At 43.5% G+C, this 18,559-nt stretch overlaps 1 protein-coding gene across 3 annotated transcripts in view; it reads left to right on the forward strand.

The window, feature by feature from the left end:
* LOC311260303 (transcription initiation factor TFIID subunit 4) overlaps positions 1 to 18,559 on the forward strand; it is an 87,498-nt gene that overhangs the window by 50,991 nt on the left and 17,948 nt on the right. For all 3 annotated transcript variants that reach the window (XM_084357971.1, XM_084357972.1, XM_084357973.1), the window contains one exon: positions 10,029 to 10,151. In XM_084357971.1, coding sequence (XP_084214097.1) covers positions 10,029 to 10,151 — 123 coding nt within the window. The remainder of the gene's footprint in view (positions 1 to 10,028; positions 10,152 to 18,559) is intronic.

Below are 18,559 nucleotides of genomic sequence, written 5' to 3' on the forward strand. Positions count from 1 at the left end.
TTTGACTATGTTCCCCAGAGGATGAGTCCTAATGTTTTTATTTTTTCAGTGCTGCTGCTCGGCCAAAATGTTTACATGAAAACAAGAAATATCAGAATCTAACAGTCAGATTGCCACGACATTCACTGAGCAGATTCGTGCTCCCCAGCAGCTGAACCCTTGTGGGTGATCAATGAGTTTTATGCTTTCCCACCCTCGAGCCAAAACCGGACACAACATATCTCATAATATTAGTTGCCATGAACTTTACAGAGCAGATTTATGCTCCCAAGGGGATAACACATTCGGTTTTTAATGATTCCTCATTAAAATGTCCTCTAGACTCTGAACTCAGGATAAACTTAACTACAATATTGAACCCAAAATCAACAGAACAGTGTTAGTAGTTTTATATTGAGGGCTGAGGAACATTGTGGGCTCTGGGTGTCACTAGCAGGGTTTTTTGGGGGATTTTTTTGTCATGCGCATTTATGTCGCTGTGCCTCTGATTGTGTATTTGCATCAGCAACCTGACCCACAACCTCGTCACCAGCAGAGATGGCAGGTCAGATAGACGGCGGCAGAGTTTTTTTGTGCGCGAGAGAGGCAGAGCGGTCTAGCGCCTCTGTTTCCTCCATGCACTACCATTTGGCCGAAAGGTCAGATGGGCTATTTCAGAAATGCCCCCAGTGAAAATCAATGGGCAAATCGTGGAGCTCAGTTCCTGTTTGTTGTTGTTGTCGGTGGTGGGTCTGTGTGTTCTGTCTGTTCCATCACGGAGGCAGGAGGCCAGGCAATGCCTAGTCATCGAGAGTGAGAAAATGAGAGCGAGAGAGAGCAAAGGAGACAGAGAGACAGAGACAAAGAGACAGAGAGAAAAGGAGACTTGGGGGGGGGGGGAGAAAAAGAGGGGAGGCAGAAAGAGATAGAGAGGGAGTTAAGGCCAGTAGAGATACATCACGATGTCAGACACACAGACACACTGCAGCCACAGATTCATCATCGCAACCGCGTCTGCAGGCACAACTGGACACAGGAAACGAGTGAACTGGAGAAGAGGACAGGCAGAGAGGGACGAGGGAAGAGGGGGAAAGACAAATTGGCTACTACAGCTGGCCAAAATCTGCCCAAAAGCTCCTGTAAGGGCCTGTTCAGCTGCTGAAGCGAACCACGTCGTGCCAGGAACGCTGATATTTTCCTCTGAACAGCTTTGTTAACATAAGTTGGTTAAGGACCCGACCATCATAAACTACTACTACTTCTTCTAGCTCTCAGTCACTCTAGAGGACTTGTGTTAAAACAGCGAGCTGTCCGACAGCATCTCGAATGTTTTTTTTTGTTAGAATAATTTTCCTCAAATACTTTTCGTCTTCAGGCACTGACAGATTTTTCTTTTGCCCATTTCGACGCACCAGCATCGCTTGAAATGTCTCGAACCCTCCACACAATTAATTCTGCCCTCGCTTAACTTTGAACCTCGCGCGGCTCCAATTAAAAGCCTGCAGTTATGCATCCTTCGAACGTATACATCAGAATCTGTGAATCCATGTGACATATGCACAACGTGGTCAGATTTAGCATATTTTGCCTCATTGTTCACGTACATGTTGGTTATGTTATTTAACCCTCAACCCTGTTGAGCTCCTGTCTGCTCGGCCGGCATGCACCGGGTCTTAATGCACACATACATGTTACTTGGTTGGTCCTGGCATCCTCCACAAGTGTCCGGGTCACGGAGAGACTGGAATCCACCCACACTGAAAGCTCCGTCAGCCGCAGCCTCGCACTTCTTCTCCAGAGAGGAGGCGCTCTTGTGTGTCAGAGGACAATGTAGCAGCCCCTCCGTTTTTATTAGGCCAGTTATATCTGCGAGTTCATAGGCGCTCATCCTCTGGCCCTCCGCAAACTGCTCGGCTCAAAAGAGGCGCTCTCCCCCCGTCAGGCAGGCCCGAGGGCAAAAGCCTGCTACCCTCCTCCACATTTGCTGCCTTTCTGTGCTGACTTTCAAAGAGAATTCCTGCTGTTTTGTGTGTCCCAGTTCATAGTTGTTATATATTCTTGTCTTCTGGTCTCACAGACACACAATACCTTAATATGAATAGAGCAGTAGCATTCACGGTCAGCTAGTGGGATTGTGAGCATAAGAACATAATGCTCATGGAAAGATCAGGTCTTCTTAAACCTGTTTTACAAATTAGGTTACGTGTTAGTTTAGCAGGTGTAAACTTTATTTTATGTTTTGTGAAAGATCTCACATGGGGTTGACGTGGTTAATTTAATTATCACATAAGAAAGGTCTGTTTTTGCAGGTCCTAAAGATAGTGCGCTAAACCTATTTTTTATTTGTTGCTTTGTTGTCGGTAGTTTCAACTTCAGTTTTTTTTTTCTACACCTCAAGACATATTACAAGAAAAAAAAAGAAGAAGCAGGCTATAAAAGTACCTTTGGTGTTCCTGTGTGTTTTCGAATATTACAAAGTGCTGTAATGAGAGGAAAACAACAAAAAAAAGGAGATTTTTTTTTTTTTGCCTCAGAGGGAGATAGCGACTCGTCTCCTCGCTGTACAAGCCTGTAGGTTCACTTTTCTCTTTGTGCGCCAGAGCACTCCTTGGGACTCAAGCGACAGGGGAATTGGGCATGCTGAGCTACGCTGGTGGCGAGGTGCCAGCCTCCTGTGCCTGGGATATAAGTGAGAGGGAGGCAGGAGGCAGGACACGTTTCAATTAGGCAACAAGCACCGCACAAGGCGCATGAGAGGCGAGAATATAGAAAAGAAGAAAAAAAAAAACACCTCACCCTCAACTTCTCCCTTCTGACCTCTCCCAAAAACACACTTCCCTGAACTGCTCTGCCCCACCTTTTCTCTCCTTTTTCCATTTAAAATCGGAGGTGTCGTTTTTTTGTGGAACTCATATGGGAAGGACAGTACCGGGGGTCTTTGTGAGGTGATGCTAAGTGTGCCAGCTCGGCCTGCATGTTTCCATTAGATTGTCATGTTGGCTAATTAGAGAGCGGCAGCATGATTCACCTTGTTAATTAGGAGGACTTGCACACCATGTGCCTGGGGGCGGTGTGGGGAAGAGGAGCCCAGCCTCAGAGCCTGCTAGTCGCCTGCTGCCTATGAAGATTCCCCCTTCTCATCTACCTTCCTTTCACTCCCTTTTTTTTTTTTGATTTGGAAATGAATAAATCATTGACATCGTCCTCTCTCGGAGTGTGAATATCTGAGTTCTCATCTTTTTCCTGGATGCAAATTAGGCGTGATCAATAGAAGGTGACGAGCGGCGAATCTAAATGTTAAAAAAAAAAGAAGGAGAGAGACAGGGAGAGAGAAGACTGCTAGACGAAGCACGCCGGCATAGAATGAGACAAAGCGAGAGAACATTTAAAGTAGGAAATTTTCCCTTAGATAAGCAGTATTTTTAATGATCACCACTCTCCGCTCGACGCTCCTCTGTAACACCGTCAGAATCTGCTTAACACTGATTTCTGGCTCCTTCATTAAACACTGCTTCTTGGAAAAATGTGCAGCGCAAATGTTATTATTTATAAAAATAACACTTACTCCAAAGTAAAGGCATCAGTTCTTTTTAGACACATTCAATGAATCCACGTATTTCACACACAGTCTCCCTCCACAAGGTTTAATTCCTGCAAATAAGTTGCAGATGAAGAGGAACCGTAGGGTCATGATAGTGACACTCACATAATGACCTTAGCTCCAGGGAGGGCTGAGGGCTCTGAATAATTGGTCCTTGGCCCTGAAAACACTTCTGACATACTCGCCTTCAGAGGAAATGAAACACTCTGAGCCAAGACTATTAGCTCATGCATGTATTTTGAATTCATCTCCATAGGTAAAATAATTTAATCACAAACAGGTTTGCTGGAATATTCAAGAAGATTTGTGTGTCGAGAAAAGATGATGAAACTGAATTTCAGAGCATTTTTAATTAAAATCTCAACTCTGTTAATTATCTGTTATTCAAAGAGTGCAAAAAATAGTTTTAGTTATTGTGTTAAGTGTTAATATATCCTAAACACTCTTGTGAAAACAAGATACTGTACTGAATCTATGCATATGACCCTACAGTACACAGTATATTCAACATTAAATATATAACAGTGCAACTTTAAACCTTTAAGGCCAATTAGACATGACAGCTCGCACTGCAGCATGTAACACAGTGCACACATCAGACGTATATCTTCATATATAACTTCTACATTAGACTGTTTCCTCTAGAGGAACACTGCCATATGTAATTATTGAGCTCTGTTGATGAAGTCACACATGTCTCTGTTCAGTTTTTTACCACAAAGACGTGCCTGCATTCGCAGTTCGAGGCTTAACTCGTCTCTTTGTAGCGTCTGAGTGCAGATGGAGAAGCGAAACCTGATTGGTTTACTGCAAATGGCCCTTCTCCCCGCAGCAAACTAACTGCCAGGCACTTCACATGAAGAAAGGCCTCAAGATGCAGCTCGCAGATGTTCATGTAATGTCGGCCATGTGGGTGTCAGGTGAATGAGATCCATGGATAACAGACGTGCATAAAACACATACGTAAAATGTCAACGCGCTCTCATGCGAAGGAGTGGAAAACTTGCTCTGCACTGTTTTGGATATAGGAACCTGAAATTAATGAAACAAAACAATTTTTATATAATTTGTTTGTGATTAAGTCAGAAACTTGTCTTCCCTTGCATCTGACAAATTCAATTGGGCCTCATTCCTAAAATATTTGAACACAGAACCAGTGTTAACTTGTGCGTACACACAAACTTATAAACAGTATTATTTTTTAATGCAGTCTTTCAACCGATGTGCACAAGTTAAATATGTCTTCTGTCAAGTTATTAGTCACAAGTACAGTTATTATATCAGCACAGTAATATGCTCATGTTGACAAAGCTAACACGCTGACGCTCAGTGGGTGTAATGTTCACCATCTTCGTTTAGCGTGTTAGCACGCTTACATTTGATAATGAGCAACAAACACAACCCGACCGACAAAACAATCGAGCATTGACATAGAATATTTAAAGCAACGTTATGTAGACACAAATCCCAGGTCTGTAACGATTTGTATCAGCATAGTAATATGCTAATGGTGATCATGCTAACATGCTGATGCTTAAATGTTTACTACGATGTACGAGTACGATGTTCACTATCTTTGGTCGGCATGTCGGCATGCTAACATTTGATAATTAGCACCAAACACAACTGAGTGACACAACTGACGAGCATTAAGAGCATGGCTACAAAAATAATAGAATATTTAACATTCCTACAGAGTCACTGTTTTCTGTTTTGGTTTGATATATAGTTTAATAAAAAATGGCTGGAATCCGTAACATTTCTTCTCTCTGCATCTGCACAGCTGCGGGGGCTGCTCATGTCCACGCCATGACAGTACCATTATAGCAACGCTGACAAACTTATGAAAACATCCACGCTCACACCCACTGTAACATTAACAGAACCGTCCATTTACATCTTATATTTTTGATATTAGATGTAGCGTGGCATAAAATCTGCCACCGTGTGTCCTGGCATTTTGTGCCTTTGTTTGCTGACAGTAAATGAAGGGAGACGACAGGTCCCCGGTCGGGCTCAAACTGGCGTTGTTTTGATTACATCATCGGTGTCTTACACCGCTTGGCCACCAGGGAAGGGGATTTGATTCCCGCTGGAGCCACCAACCCTCGTTTAACTCCACCGAGGCTCTATGGGGGAAAAGAAGCATTCACAAAAAAAGTGGCATATGTTATGTCTATATACCGAGAGGCTCCCCGCTGTGTCCTGTTGGGCCGGAGCTATTCTAGGGGGAGGGTAAGACACAAGCCAATTCTAAACCCATAGTCTGGCTTTTATACCGTGGTCTTTGCAGGGCAGTCAGCCCTTTAGCTTCCTTCACAGCCCCGTAGCTGCTCGTGACGTCAAGCAGAGCGTGTTCTGCTCTACCAAGGACATCTGTCTGTAAGCGTCTGGGGGGCCGCGAGCAGCCCCTCAGGCCAGGAGGAGGGAGGGAGGGAGAGCGGGAGAGAGGATGGAGAGAAAAGCCTTTGTTAAAAACAGCCGAGATGGAGAACGGCAGGTTGGCCATCATGGCTCCTGCAGCTCAAACCCCCCCCCATCTGCACTCCAAGCGCATCAGAACGCTCTAAGGTTCTTGCCGAATTTTGGACATGTTTGCGTCAGAAGGGAACATATTATTTGTTCTTTTGTGTTGAGAAAAAAAAGCCCTGTTATTTCTTTTCATTATTTAGGTCTTTATGGGGCATTTTTACATTACTGTTAAGGGTGCAGAGCTCGAGGTCAGACGAGATGTGGGAAACAGTTAACTTTGAAAGCAAGACAGACAAATGGATTTCTTTATTTTCAGTTGCTCACTTTTGGCCCACTTCATGCATTTGTTCTACCTCAAAATGCTTTGGTACGACTTTAATAACAACAAAACCAAAACATGCACAGACCACTGATTTGTTATTACTTATAGGCAATGGGATCTCATTCAAACTGTCTCAATCTATATAAATATATCAATAAATAGTGAATTAGGGAGAACCCGTTAGTGAGAGATAGTAAAAAATCCCTTCTTTGAATGCAGTGAACATAATTTATATTTGCTGGAATCAGTTCAGTTAACATGTTAATGACAAACATTCGTACACTGTTGTTGAAAACCGTTATTTAGCTTCGTTTCGCCCCACCTTTCAGTTCGCTCCACCGATTCAGCCGCTGTGTGTTACGCTCACAAACCAGCTGTCTACACCGCTGATAAATATTAACTTCCACTGCCCTCAAACTGGAGGTCTTAGTCTTATTTAAATATGATTTTGGAAGAATCTTCCAGGACATGATCCAATGACACGAATAATCTGATGAATACATGTAATTTGATATCGTGGGCCTGGATTTTTTTAAGCGTCCACAGCAAGGAGAAAAAAAAAAAAAGATATTGTATTTTTGGAGTGGGATGTTGGTTATTTGATGTTGTATATTTTTTATTACTATCGTAAAACATTGGATGATGTAATTTATTCTAAAATCTGATCTTTTACTTGTTGCAGAAAATGTGTGTAGATTAGTCTTTTTAGGAACACTCAAACTTTCAGCGCAGATTAGGATTAATTGTGTGAGCCTTGATAATTAGAAGTCCTGATCCGATTGATATCAAATTCACAGCTTCAGCGTTTGGACCTGTAGATCGCTTCATCCATCATATTGTTACTGCTTTGCATTTAGCTCAACGTCTGTGAGAGAGCTTTGTGCAGCTGCGACAAGTGTTTCCCCAGAAAATGGACATATTTGTGTTTGCATACTTCACATTTCCGCGCGCTGACCGTAACATCACCACCTCACGTTGTTCTTTTTGCATCAGCACGAAAACCCTCTCTCTAACAAAGCTGTAGATTGATTCTGCCGGGTATCTTGAAAATGTTCTACATCTCCTGACCTTTGCTAATAATTTGACTTTACAAGTTCCAGTCCCCTGCTTTAAAAGGGCACGCAGGCAGACTGGAAGCACTGGTATTTACGTGACTTTGTGGAACAGCAGATATTTATGCGGTACCATTGATCGGACCTGGCAAATGTATGCATCCTGCCAGCTGGTTATTCTTCCCTGTCTGGGGCGAATCTCTGCAGTGACCTTTGCAGTTTTCGGGGGGTGACTGCGCCTAAGGCTTAACAATGCCGACAGGTTCGTCCTGAAGGTAGAGAGAGATGTTTGTACTTGTAGGTCGCAGTTTTGATTCTGGAGCAGTAGAAACTCACTAAAAGAGACAACAGAAGAGTTGCTTCATACCAACAATAATAAACAGAGTGAAAAGTGACCAGAATACTTTGTTATGACTTAAACAAACCTTGTAGATGACAGCAATCTAAAGACTGACACCGTTTTGAACATGTATCCACATTCCTTCATAGCTACTGCTACCACTTCCCAGCGTTTGTACATTATGTGTGTCCATATTAATGTATTTCATGTACATGTTTGAATTAAATGGAGGTCAAAACAACTCCTGAGGGAAAACAAATCAATAAAAAGCCCATCCCAACTCTGGCTCGTATCAGTCGGCGGTCATTAAAGGAAGGTAGACTCGGCATAGTGGCACCAGATTGAAATCAGAAATCGGTCTCCCTGTGTCATGGCGGGCTCTATATTGACGGGAAACGCAGACTGGAGGGTTGCAGATGGTAAAATGAAGTCTTCATTTATCATACAGTCATAAATCTGAAAATGCAGGCAGTTGCTGTGGGCGCTGGGAGCCCATGCCTGGTGCCAACTGCCAGGCGGAGATGCCGGCATCCTGGTGCCATCACTGAGATAGCGGACCTCTCTCTCTTTCTCTCTTCTGCTCTATCGCTCTCTCCCAGCTCACTTTGCAGCGGGATTCTTTAAGGTCAGGCCCGGAGAGATTTGTGTGTGTTGTTTGTGGCAAAGCCCTAATAAGGTTAGCATTGATAACATTAATGCTACATTTGCCATGTGGACAGGGGGCAATAATCATCCCCAGCCTGTTTGCCTCGTCCAGCCACGACCCCCAGTTTCCGACTCCATTATTCCCCCTATGTCTTCATTTGCATAGAATTAAAAGCCTGGTTCCCAACTCGACAAATCACTTTCACGGCCTCGTCCTTCAGTATTCGTTTTAATCGCAGGATGTACTGTATGGTCTTCAACCCTCCTTTCTTAAAAACAGACAAATAAAAGCAGTTTATATATTCAGCTGGTTGGTACTGCTGCTGTTATTTCCCCTACTTTGTGTTGTCAGCGTGTTTGAATCTTTCAACAGTTCCGCCGTGCTAAATGTGAAGTGGCAACACCCTAAAGGGCATGCCTTGCCACCGGGGCTTTAGGAAAAAAAAATCAGAGGCAACTGCATGCACATTTTAGATCAGACTTTATACACCAAAGCAACCTTTTAAAGAGCGCCATCTGAAAGTAACATGAAATTTTCCCCTGATCAGACAACACGCATGTCTCACACAAACACCAGCGCCCGGCGAACGCATGCTGAGAGATAACATAAAAGAACATGAAAGACATGAAAGCGCACATTGATTGTCCCTGTTCGCTTGCAACCCAGGCCTCTCTCCCCCAGCGGGCAAGCACGCAGGCAAGCTGGTGGGTAGGCATTCCCTGTGCTGTGGCCAAGATTGATAGGCACGTGTGTGTGTGCGTGTGTGTGTACTGTGTTTTGCATGTTGGAGGGAGTGCTGACACCCTCTGTGCCATGGCCCCAGGCCCTCACACATCCACCCAATAGAAAGGGCAGCTCCCAGCGACGCTGGGTTCCCCCTCAGCCCCGCGGCTAGACATGACATTACCTCGGGCAGTGCCTCCCCACAACCTCCCCCTTATACATCACAAACCGCTAAAATCACAATGGCACCATGTGACTACACACACACACACAATCGGTCTTTGACAGTAGCTCTGTTAATGGCTTCCATTTTGTTTGGCTCAGGAGGGCTCATACAATACGCGGATGGACAGACAGAAGGAAGAAGAAGAAGGATATCTTTATCCTGTGCCCCCTGTTTTTTTCTCATCCTCACCTGGTCTCACACTGCGCTAACATGTAACAGCTCTGGTTGCAAATGTTCCTAAAAACAACGTAAATGCTGGGGTCACTCGTGTGCCAACAAGCACTCACCATGGTGCACCTTGATGTGCTTAACAGATACAGAGAAAGAGAGTATCATGTCGGGAGGTTGTGACCGTCAGAGCTAAAAGAGCTAACCAAGGACAGTTCTGTATCACATATAGTTATCTTTGGTAAACTCATCTGTAAAAAGCATAAAGGACATTGTATATAAATCAAAGCTTGTAAATATTTACATCAAAATCACTTTTTGGTTAGACACCTTCAGTATACTTGAAAATGTCGTTTGGCATTCGGGTCACCAGTGCACACTGATACCCTGCACATGACGTACTGACTTACCCAAACAGATGTGTGTGATACCAGAGAAACAGTCAGCACGTGTAGTGTAGAAGGTCATTTTTTCTAATCTTTGTGTTGTCTGTTTCCAGATGCAACAACAGGAACTGGCCCAGATGAGGCAGCGAGATGCCAACCTTACAGCACTAGCCGCCATCGGACCCCGCAAAAAACGTAAAGTGGATTCACCAGGGGCCACTCCATCAGGGACAGAGGTAAGACTCACCTAATGACTATATTGTCGTTTTTTTCTTTGTCCATATCCAGTTGCAAGTGTTGACCTGATACATCACCATTAACATTTGGTGGGAACCTACCGATTTATCAGGATTGGCGTATACTGTATCTTGTCCAACATGCACCGATATATAAATATAAAAAATTCAGTGCATTTGTGATAACGAGCAGGTGATGATCTCTCACCACCCTGCTGACGACACAGTAAAGATAAACATATTTACAACCTGTCTACTTTGCTTTCTAGAAAGGGTACTTTAAATCCAAGATAATGTATTTCTCAGTTTTTTCTTAAAGGTAAATTTTTTTTTGTGCAGACATCTTTCAATGTTAATTTTCATGGTTCTGTCATCCCTGACTGTGGTGAGTTCAAACATGGAGGGCTGGTAGATATGCATAAAAATGAGTCACTGAATATGTATCTGCAAGACAGCGAATAAGAAATAATCCATAACTGCAGGTAACAGTGGTGAGTTTAAATTCCAGCTGCTGGTCAGATAGACTAAAGTTTTTGTGTTAATGCAGGATTTTCTCCTGAATCTAATTACCGTGTTGTTGTTCGGAGACTTTAGGTTGTACCTCCACAGAACGCTCCAAACCTTTTCATGAGTCTGTAGGTCGAGCTTTGTGGTAGTCAGAAACTCGACACTCGGTAGTTGTAAAAAGTTTTCTGACATTATTAACGTGAGTGCAGGGGCCGACTTGTCCTCGGACAATTAGTAATCTACAGCCGGATTGTAGTTAGTTCAGACCACTTTTTGTTTAGTTGGTCCAGCTGCTCCCTGATAATTTAGCATACTGGAGCTCTTGTTTATCTACTCTAGTTTTCTGCCTGTTTTATTTATCTGCCTAATATAACAGCTATTGTCCTGAATTCTTATATATCACTGTTCAACAGCACATCTCGTTACACCATATTTTCCTGATGCAGATGCAAGATTAGTGCATCAGTGCAGCCAGCCAACCAATGGCACACTACTCACTTCTTACTGAAAAAGAAAAATCGATTGTTTACTTTATATCGTCTATCCAGGCACAGCCCGTATAACCTATTTAGTCACTGCTGATAGAATAACACGTGGTGGAAGGAGTGATCACATCACAGTCCACTCTCGGGACTTCTCCTCTACCGATCGGCTTCTCTTCAAATCCCCCTTTCGAGCTCAAAATAATTTAAGTCCTTAATTGTTTCAAGTTATGTAATATATTTGAGTTGTAGTCGAGATGTCAGAATGCATAAGAAGACATAACAGTAAAAAACTGCCTGAAGGAGTTTGACCCTAACCTCTCCAACAGTTTCCTCTCCGTCTGGCTCTTCAGTTGACAGTCTGACATATTAGGGGTGAGCAGAGTGTGAGAGAATGAAAACGGTGACTATATTTTGTCCAGTGGTAAATAAAAAATAACTTGTGATTGATACTGTGTCAGCTGCTGTCATACACGTTGCCCTGACATGTAAAAACTTTAATTATTTAATCCAAACATGCAATTATAGTGTAGAATTAGCAATATTAGAGATCAGCATGACTGAAAAAAATGACCTGCTGCATCTGGAATAATAACAATAAGACACCGCAGTGGGTGACGTGTGACATTCACACGGGCCAGTCAATATGTTGCTGTCATCCTGCATTAGAGCAGGTGACAAGTGAAATCATTGAAGTGATAACAACTCACTTGAGATGAAGCCTTGCCTTCATTCTTTTCCATATGTATGTCTTCTTATACATATATGTATTTTACTGAGTGGCCACAGATCAGAGTTCGAGTGAGATTTCAGATCCAGTTTGGCTTCCTTAGTCCAACAGAACCGTCCCGCAGCTGAGGCTCGTGTGGTGAGGGAGCTGTGAAGTGCACTGGTGGGTCGGCGACACAGTGTGCAGCCCTCTGAACCATTGTTCTCGTGTTTATTCATCTACAAAGTGGATGAAGACGAACAAATCCGAAAAATCTCTGATCCGAGTCATGAGCCCGATACCTTTTCTGGAGGCACCGAGGAGTAGGTTTGGTTTGTGGACTGGGTTCTTTGTCGCCTAAGGCTTTTGTAGTCTTAATGCAGCACACCCTTTTCATTCCTAACCTGTTAATCATCAGCCATGTTTAAAAATCTGTCTGGTAATCCGCTCTCCAGTTAAATTGGCGAACGTGACGTCGATGGTAGGAAATATCTTTGTATGTTACAGGCAGCTTGGTGACATACTCCCATGTGACTCGCCCAGTCTGTTCTTAATTAAGCTGAACTGTGTTATTATAAAGAACAGTCTCCTGTTTTAAGTTCCACAAGAAAATGACTTGAGTATCATATTTCTGCAGCACGGGGTCATACATGAAGTCATGCACAGTTTCTGTACCGAGTCACATTTTTCCTTTAGGCATCAGGGGAAACATTTAAATTCAACATGTTCATCTGTAAATATGATGAATCTAAAATAAGCCTGAATTTTGAATGTCAATTGGTCATTTTAATAACCTGCTTATTGAGTTGCATCTTCTCATCCTTCGCTTCGCAGCAATATGCTGCAGAGGAGCATGGTAATGCACCCGGTAAAAAAGCATAAATAACAAAATAAAAGCATTACTTCTGGTCCTTGAGTGCAGTGCCAACCTCTTTCAGAATGTTTTACCCTGATGGGTATTAGCCCGCGACCTTCTGCTGCGTTCAGAAAAATCTGCTTTCTCAAACTGCTTTCTCCAAATGCAGTTACACAACATAAACATGAATATACATTATGCTGGAGTTGTTTCTATTTTATCCCTTTTTGTTAATGTCCTGTTCATGTTTAATTAGAGGGGCATAATGAAGTGAAGTCACGGCGCGCCCCTCCTCTGGAGTGATTGCAGAGGGGGCGGAGGAGGAATCTTAACTTATTTTCACTTCGTTTTCACCTCCTCACATTTCTTCATTTCACATGGGCTGGAAGCGCCTGCAGCGTTCTCTTTCCCTTCTCCAGAGCAAAGTGAATGTGACTTTTCTAAGGGGGTCACAGGATGCCTGGAGGCCTGTGGGTGTTACTGGACTGTTGCCTGCTCTCAGCTTCACTGAGGGGCTTGTCATAGATTTCATCTCCACAGAAATGAGCCGGGGGGCCCTGGCCAGGAGCACAAGCAGCCTACGTTATGAAGGGCCCATGCTGATTATTTCCCTCTGACATCGCATCCTGAGCTTTCCGCATTAATCCCAGACAAAGGCAGCCCTTCAGTGCTGTGCCAGAGCTCAAATTAGGAGCCAGATAATGGCCTTGTTGAGATCCTGCTCTGTTCACCGAGAGGCAGAGCTCCTGTTGAAATCCTCTTCTTCAATATTCCTTCCCTCCTGCTTGTTCTTTTCCTCATCAGACCACCTTTTCACCATGTTTCGGACTGTGACGGAATTCAGGTGACACAATTTCGCTCCTTTCCCCACAACCCAACCCCCCCCCCCGCCCTATTCACCCACCTTTAATTTGATGGTGGCTCGACTGGGTTTGGGCCTGTGCCTGGATGTGGATCGCCACGGGCTGTGAAACTGATAGCCAGTCAAGACTGGAGTGTCTGTCTCCAGCCTGATCTAGTCTGCAGGAGGGAACAAAGGGGGCCTTACAGGGCTCCGCAGGGTGGATTAGTTCCAAGGAGCCAATGGCTGGGGCTGCTGGCTGGCTGGCTGGAAGAAGGCCTGCTGTGGCCCCAGCGGTGGGTCACTGCACAGGCAGGGGCCGCACAAGGCACACACATCGCGAAATGCCCCCTCCAGCTCAGTAGTCCCCGTCCTACAGCGCTAACCCTCCAATCAGCACAACCAGGCTTTTGAAGTTCAGCACAAAAGTCAAGGGTGAGCTGCCTTGAAGAAGGTGGAGGGATGAAGCACAGTGACAAAGGGCAGCTGAAGGAGGATGGAAATGTGATGAAGGCTCTGAAGCCCCCAAAACATTAGCTCAAAGATCACTGGACACTATAATGATTAATGACGCCTGATTAAAAAAGTGTTGAGCTGTTAAAAAATGATATTTTAATTCCAACTGTATGTTTTGTCGTGTTAGGCACCAATCATAAAACAAATCATACACCTCCACGGAAAATTTAATGTCCATCGCTGCTAGGAGATGATTTTTCTTTAAAGGGACAGTACAATGCATTTGTTTCCATTCACCTGTAGTGCTATTCATCCATCTTGATTGTTTCGGTGTGAGTTGGCAAGTTTTGGAGACGTCTACCTTTTCCGATGTTGCCGTTACCTAGCTTAGTTAGCTTAGATAGCTAGCGTCTCGTCCATGAGTAGATTGACGCTTAATGCTGTGCGGTGATACAGTTGGCGGATGTAGTGTGGTAGAGAAAAAAATAGATCCTACAAGAAACTGTACTCCATTATATTGAATAGACGGCAGATATGTCTACGGCTAATATCTCCAAAACTAAGCAACTCACAGCGAAACAATTTAGGTGGATAAATACCACTACAGGAAATAAATAACATTTTATTTTTGATTGTGGGTTGAACTCATCTGCACAGCACAGCTGCTACTGAACAGTATGTGAGCTGCTAACAGTGTATGCATTAGCAGCCTGTATACCGTGTTCCAGCTCTTTGCTCCTCTATGGCCACATCAGTATTTGTATATTGTTCAGAGAAGATATAAAAATGGATTTTTAGCTCATTGAATTGTGGACAGAGGAGAGGAGAGTCTGTCAAACAGAGCTTTATTCACAATGATTATTCCATCACACCCTCTATATTCTGTCCCTTCACACACTTCACATTATTTGAACACTTTACTGTTTCATTTCCCCCTCATTGATTTTTGTGTGCTGTGATCTCCTCTCTTCCCATTTGGTGCATCTTGACTAAAGTGCGTGCCGTCTGTTTTGCTAGCTCGTGAAATAACAGATAGAGGCTCCTCGGTACATCTGGGGTTAGCATTAAAGGTTCTGCGATGTAAAAATGTGCCTCGGCGCACCATGTCCTGCAGTGTTAAACACAATCAGCGCTTTGAAACATCCTTGACACATTTACGAGCTCGTAGTTATCATCCCGCCACTGAGGCCATTTATCACATCAAAGGAAGAGCTTTGTTTGTTGACGTAAAAAGCGACAATAGCAGCTAAATTGCCTCGGTTTGTACAGCCACGCTGCCTGCCTCGTATCTGTCTCGACCAGGCGCAATGCAAGGGGACAAAGGTAGGCGTGCGATTTAATAGTGAGCACAGTCTATTTTTCCATTTGAATTCATTTCACCTTCTTTCTTTGAGGCTGTAGATCAGAAAGAAGGAGTGAGGCAATAGAGTGAGAGGCATGGGGAGAGAGGGGGAAAAAGCACAAGGAAAACTGATGCCCTTTCCTCCAGCTAAATTAACAGGAATCACGTGGAAAACAATCTGAGTCTCCAATGAAGGAGGGAGGGAGGAGGAGGGGGGGGGGACCATTAAAATTAGCCCCGAGCTATGGACTGCACCCAATATCACTAAAGCTGCACTCACTACAGATGTGGAGGCTGGCTTACAGGCAAACTATGCTCTGTTCTATAGCTACAATTAAAATCAACCTCGCTGCCAAAAAATAGGAGGGGGAAAGAGGGGGTAGAAAGGCAGACATGGAACATCAAAGACAGATTGAAATGTGTAGTCAGTAATAAGAGTGGTCTCCAAGCCCTGAGGTTCTCCACGGTCCCCTTGTTAATGAGAAATTTTGACCTCTGGTTTGTAAGTTAAACTTGTAATCTCGGTTAATGAAGTAAATCAATCCCAACTCGGGAGTGTTCAGTGTCTCTCCCTTTGCCTTCTCCCCCGCCAACCTCCCCTCTGTCCTCCTCTCTTGTGCTTTCTTTCTTCTCCTTCTCCTCCTCCTCCTCCTCCTGCGTCGCTCCCAGAGTGCCGCCTGGGAGTAAAACGGCCAGGTCTTCAACCAGACAAACAGGAAACTCGCAGAGCACGACGGTTCCGGAGCTGGAGGGGGGGGCGTTAGGACTCAGAGGACTAGGACCAACCAGGCTGTTTGGTTAAGGAGGAGAAAGGCCAAGTGAATGCTAGCAGAAGGGACAGCGTGGTGGAAACCACTCGCTCCTCCTCCCCCGTCTCTTCTTCCTTCTGCATCTTTTTCGCCTCTCTCTGTTGGGGATAGTATTTGGCTGAAATGTCATGCCTGCTTGTTGATCCAGTAGGAGAAGTGCGACTATACAGTACTCACTTACAGCCCCCTCATGTTTTTTTACTACCACAACACCCGTCCTCCTCTCCAACGTACAGTGTGAAAGGACGGCGAACTTGACCTTTCTGTTTTAAGCTTTCTTTACACATGTGGAGCTCCATATTTGCTCTTAAACATATGGAGACCTCTCTTAAATCCGCCGGGTGCATTGACATTAACCCCCACCGATTAGCCATTGCATTTATTTATTTATTTCTCCATTTAAATAATGCGGGGTGGGATCTGAAGTAGAATGCAGTGACTTTAGCGTGACTTATATCAAGCTGTAATGAAGCATAAGGATTCCCATGTGGGCTCTCCTTCTCTACATACTACATAAATATGATTAAAGAGGGCACAGAGAGGCCGCTATTGGTTTCATAATGTCAAGAAGATTGTAATATTAGTTTGACTCTACATCTCTGGGCAATTCTGTACTTCCAGCGAGGACACAAAGGAGACAGAGTTGAGTCTTCAGAATGGTTACAGGGGCTCCTTGGCCGGATGCCATGCGTTCTTAGAGCTTTAACACAGTGCACTTTGCCAACTTTCCCTTCCCCTGCACAATACGGAGCACAGCGGTACCCACCAGTGGTTATTGCGATGTGGACTGTGGGTTAAAGCGTTTAAAATACAGCCATATCATTAGCATGAAAAGATAAATGCATTTTGTTTTTCTTCACCCTGCTCCCATGTACAGTAGCTCTGTATTTAAATGCCCCGAAAATATGAAACACACATGTCCTAATTAGACCTACATTAGACATAAAATACATGAAAATGATGCAGTGACAGTTGAACATAACTACATTACATCAAAGTTACATTTTACATATTACATTAGACATAACATACATAATAGATATCGTAATTTACTGTCAAGTGAGAAAATGTCTGTCAAGGAAACACAGCGTAACACACACACCATTACAAATGTTTATCAGTTACTTTTATTAATGTTCATTGATTAAAAAATGATTAATTGAATGATGGAGGAATTAGCATTTTGAAAAGCCCATATGGCAAGTGTCAGTTTGAATAAAAGAAGTAAATAAAAGCTTAAAATGCGTTCAATTTAATGTCGCAATGAATAGTAAGTTCCAGTGCAAACAAGTCTACAGGCGTGCTTAGCAGCTCTGTGACGCTGGCGCTTTGTGCTTAATGCTAACGTCAGCGTGCTAACATGCTCACAATGACAATGTTAACATGCAGATCTATAGTAAACATGTTCACCATCTTGGTTTTGAGTGTTCGCATACTCACAGAATAAGTAAGAAACTGCTACAGGAACAGTAAAGATCATCAGAGTCATTTAAATTCCTCCTCCGCCCACTGTGGATGTTGTAACCACATTTCACGGCAATCTCTCCATTATCAAGATATTTAACTAGGAACATGGTTGCACTCGAGGGAAAGTCATCGGACAACCAAAGACATAAAGGGTTCATCCTGTGGGGACCATGAATGTCTGTATAACACATCATAGCAGTCCATCCAGTAGTTGGTGAGATATTTCAGTCTGGACCAACGTGTTGGACCAAACTACCGACCAACTGACAATGAAAAGCACATTTTGTAATAAATATACATTGTTCTTTCCATCGTAAATATTGTAGTCTTCTGTACACACAACACATTTCAATGTTGTTTACCTTTTTAATGAATATCTTCATGGACACGATGGAAAACTTACAGGCTTCTCTGAATGGCTCGCTCCACTGTCTCTGTTGTTTTTAACCAGTCTGTAGTGGACTTTTTGTTTCTCCACTATAAAGCAGATGCGAGGCATAAAAAAGATAATATTACTCGCTGACATATCAGTATCTTGCTGTCTGCACATGAGTTGAAATATGTATAGAATGAGAGAGCAGCGGAGCTACTGTAGCAGACATTATTGTCTGTTGGGTCTAGATTATATGGTGACTGTCAACTTGACTCAGCATCACCGGCTAAAATGTCCTCACTTCATGGAAATGGCCTCCAAGATCAGCGACACACATTTACAACGACATGTTCCACCACCTGCTTCTTTCAGGTTACATATTTTAGCTAGCCGAACTCAAAGAAGCATATTACACATAGCAAAGGTATATAAATCAGGCCAAAAAAGAAAGCATATAATTCACTCATTCTATAGAGTTGGACACAATATCTATGATACATGATACATAAGTGGGTATTGATTAGAGCTGCAACAATTAATCGACTGTTAAATTAATTGACAACTAT

This window comes from Pagrus pagrus (genome assembly GCF_965226575.1).
Source record: "Pagrus pagrus genome assembly, chromosome: 1".
In the NCBI taxonomy this organism is placed as follows: Eukaryota; Metazoa; Chordata; class Actinopteri; order Spariformes; family Sparidae; genus Pagrus; species Pagrus pagrus.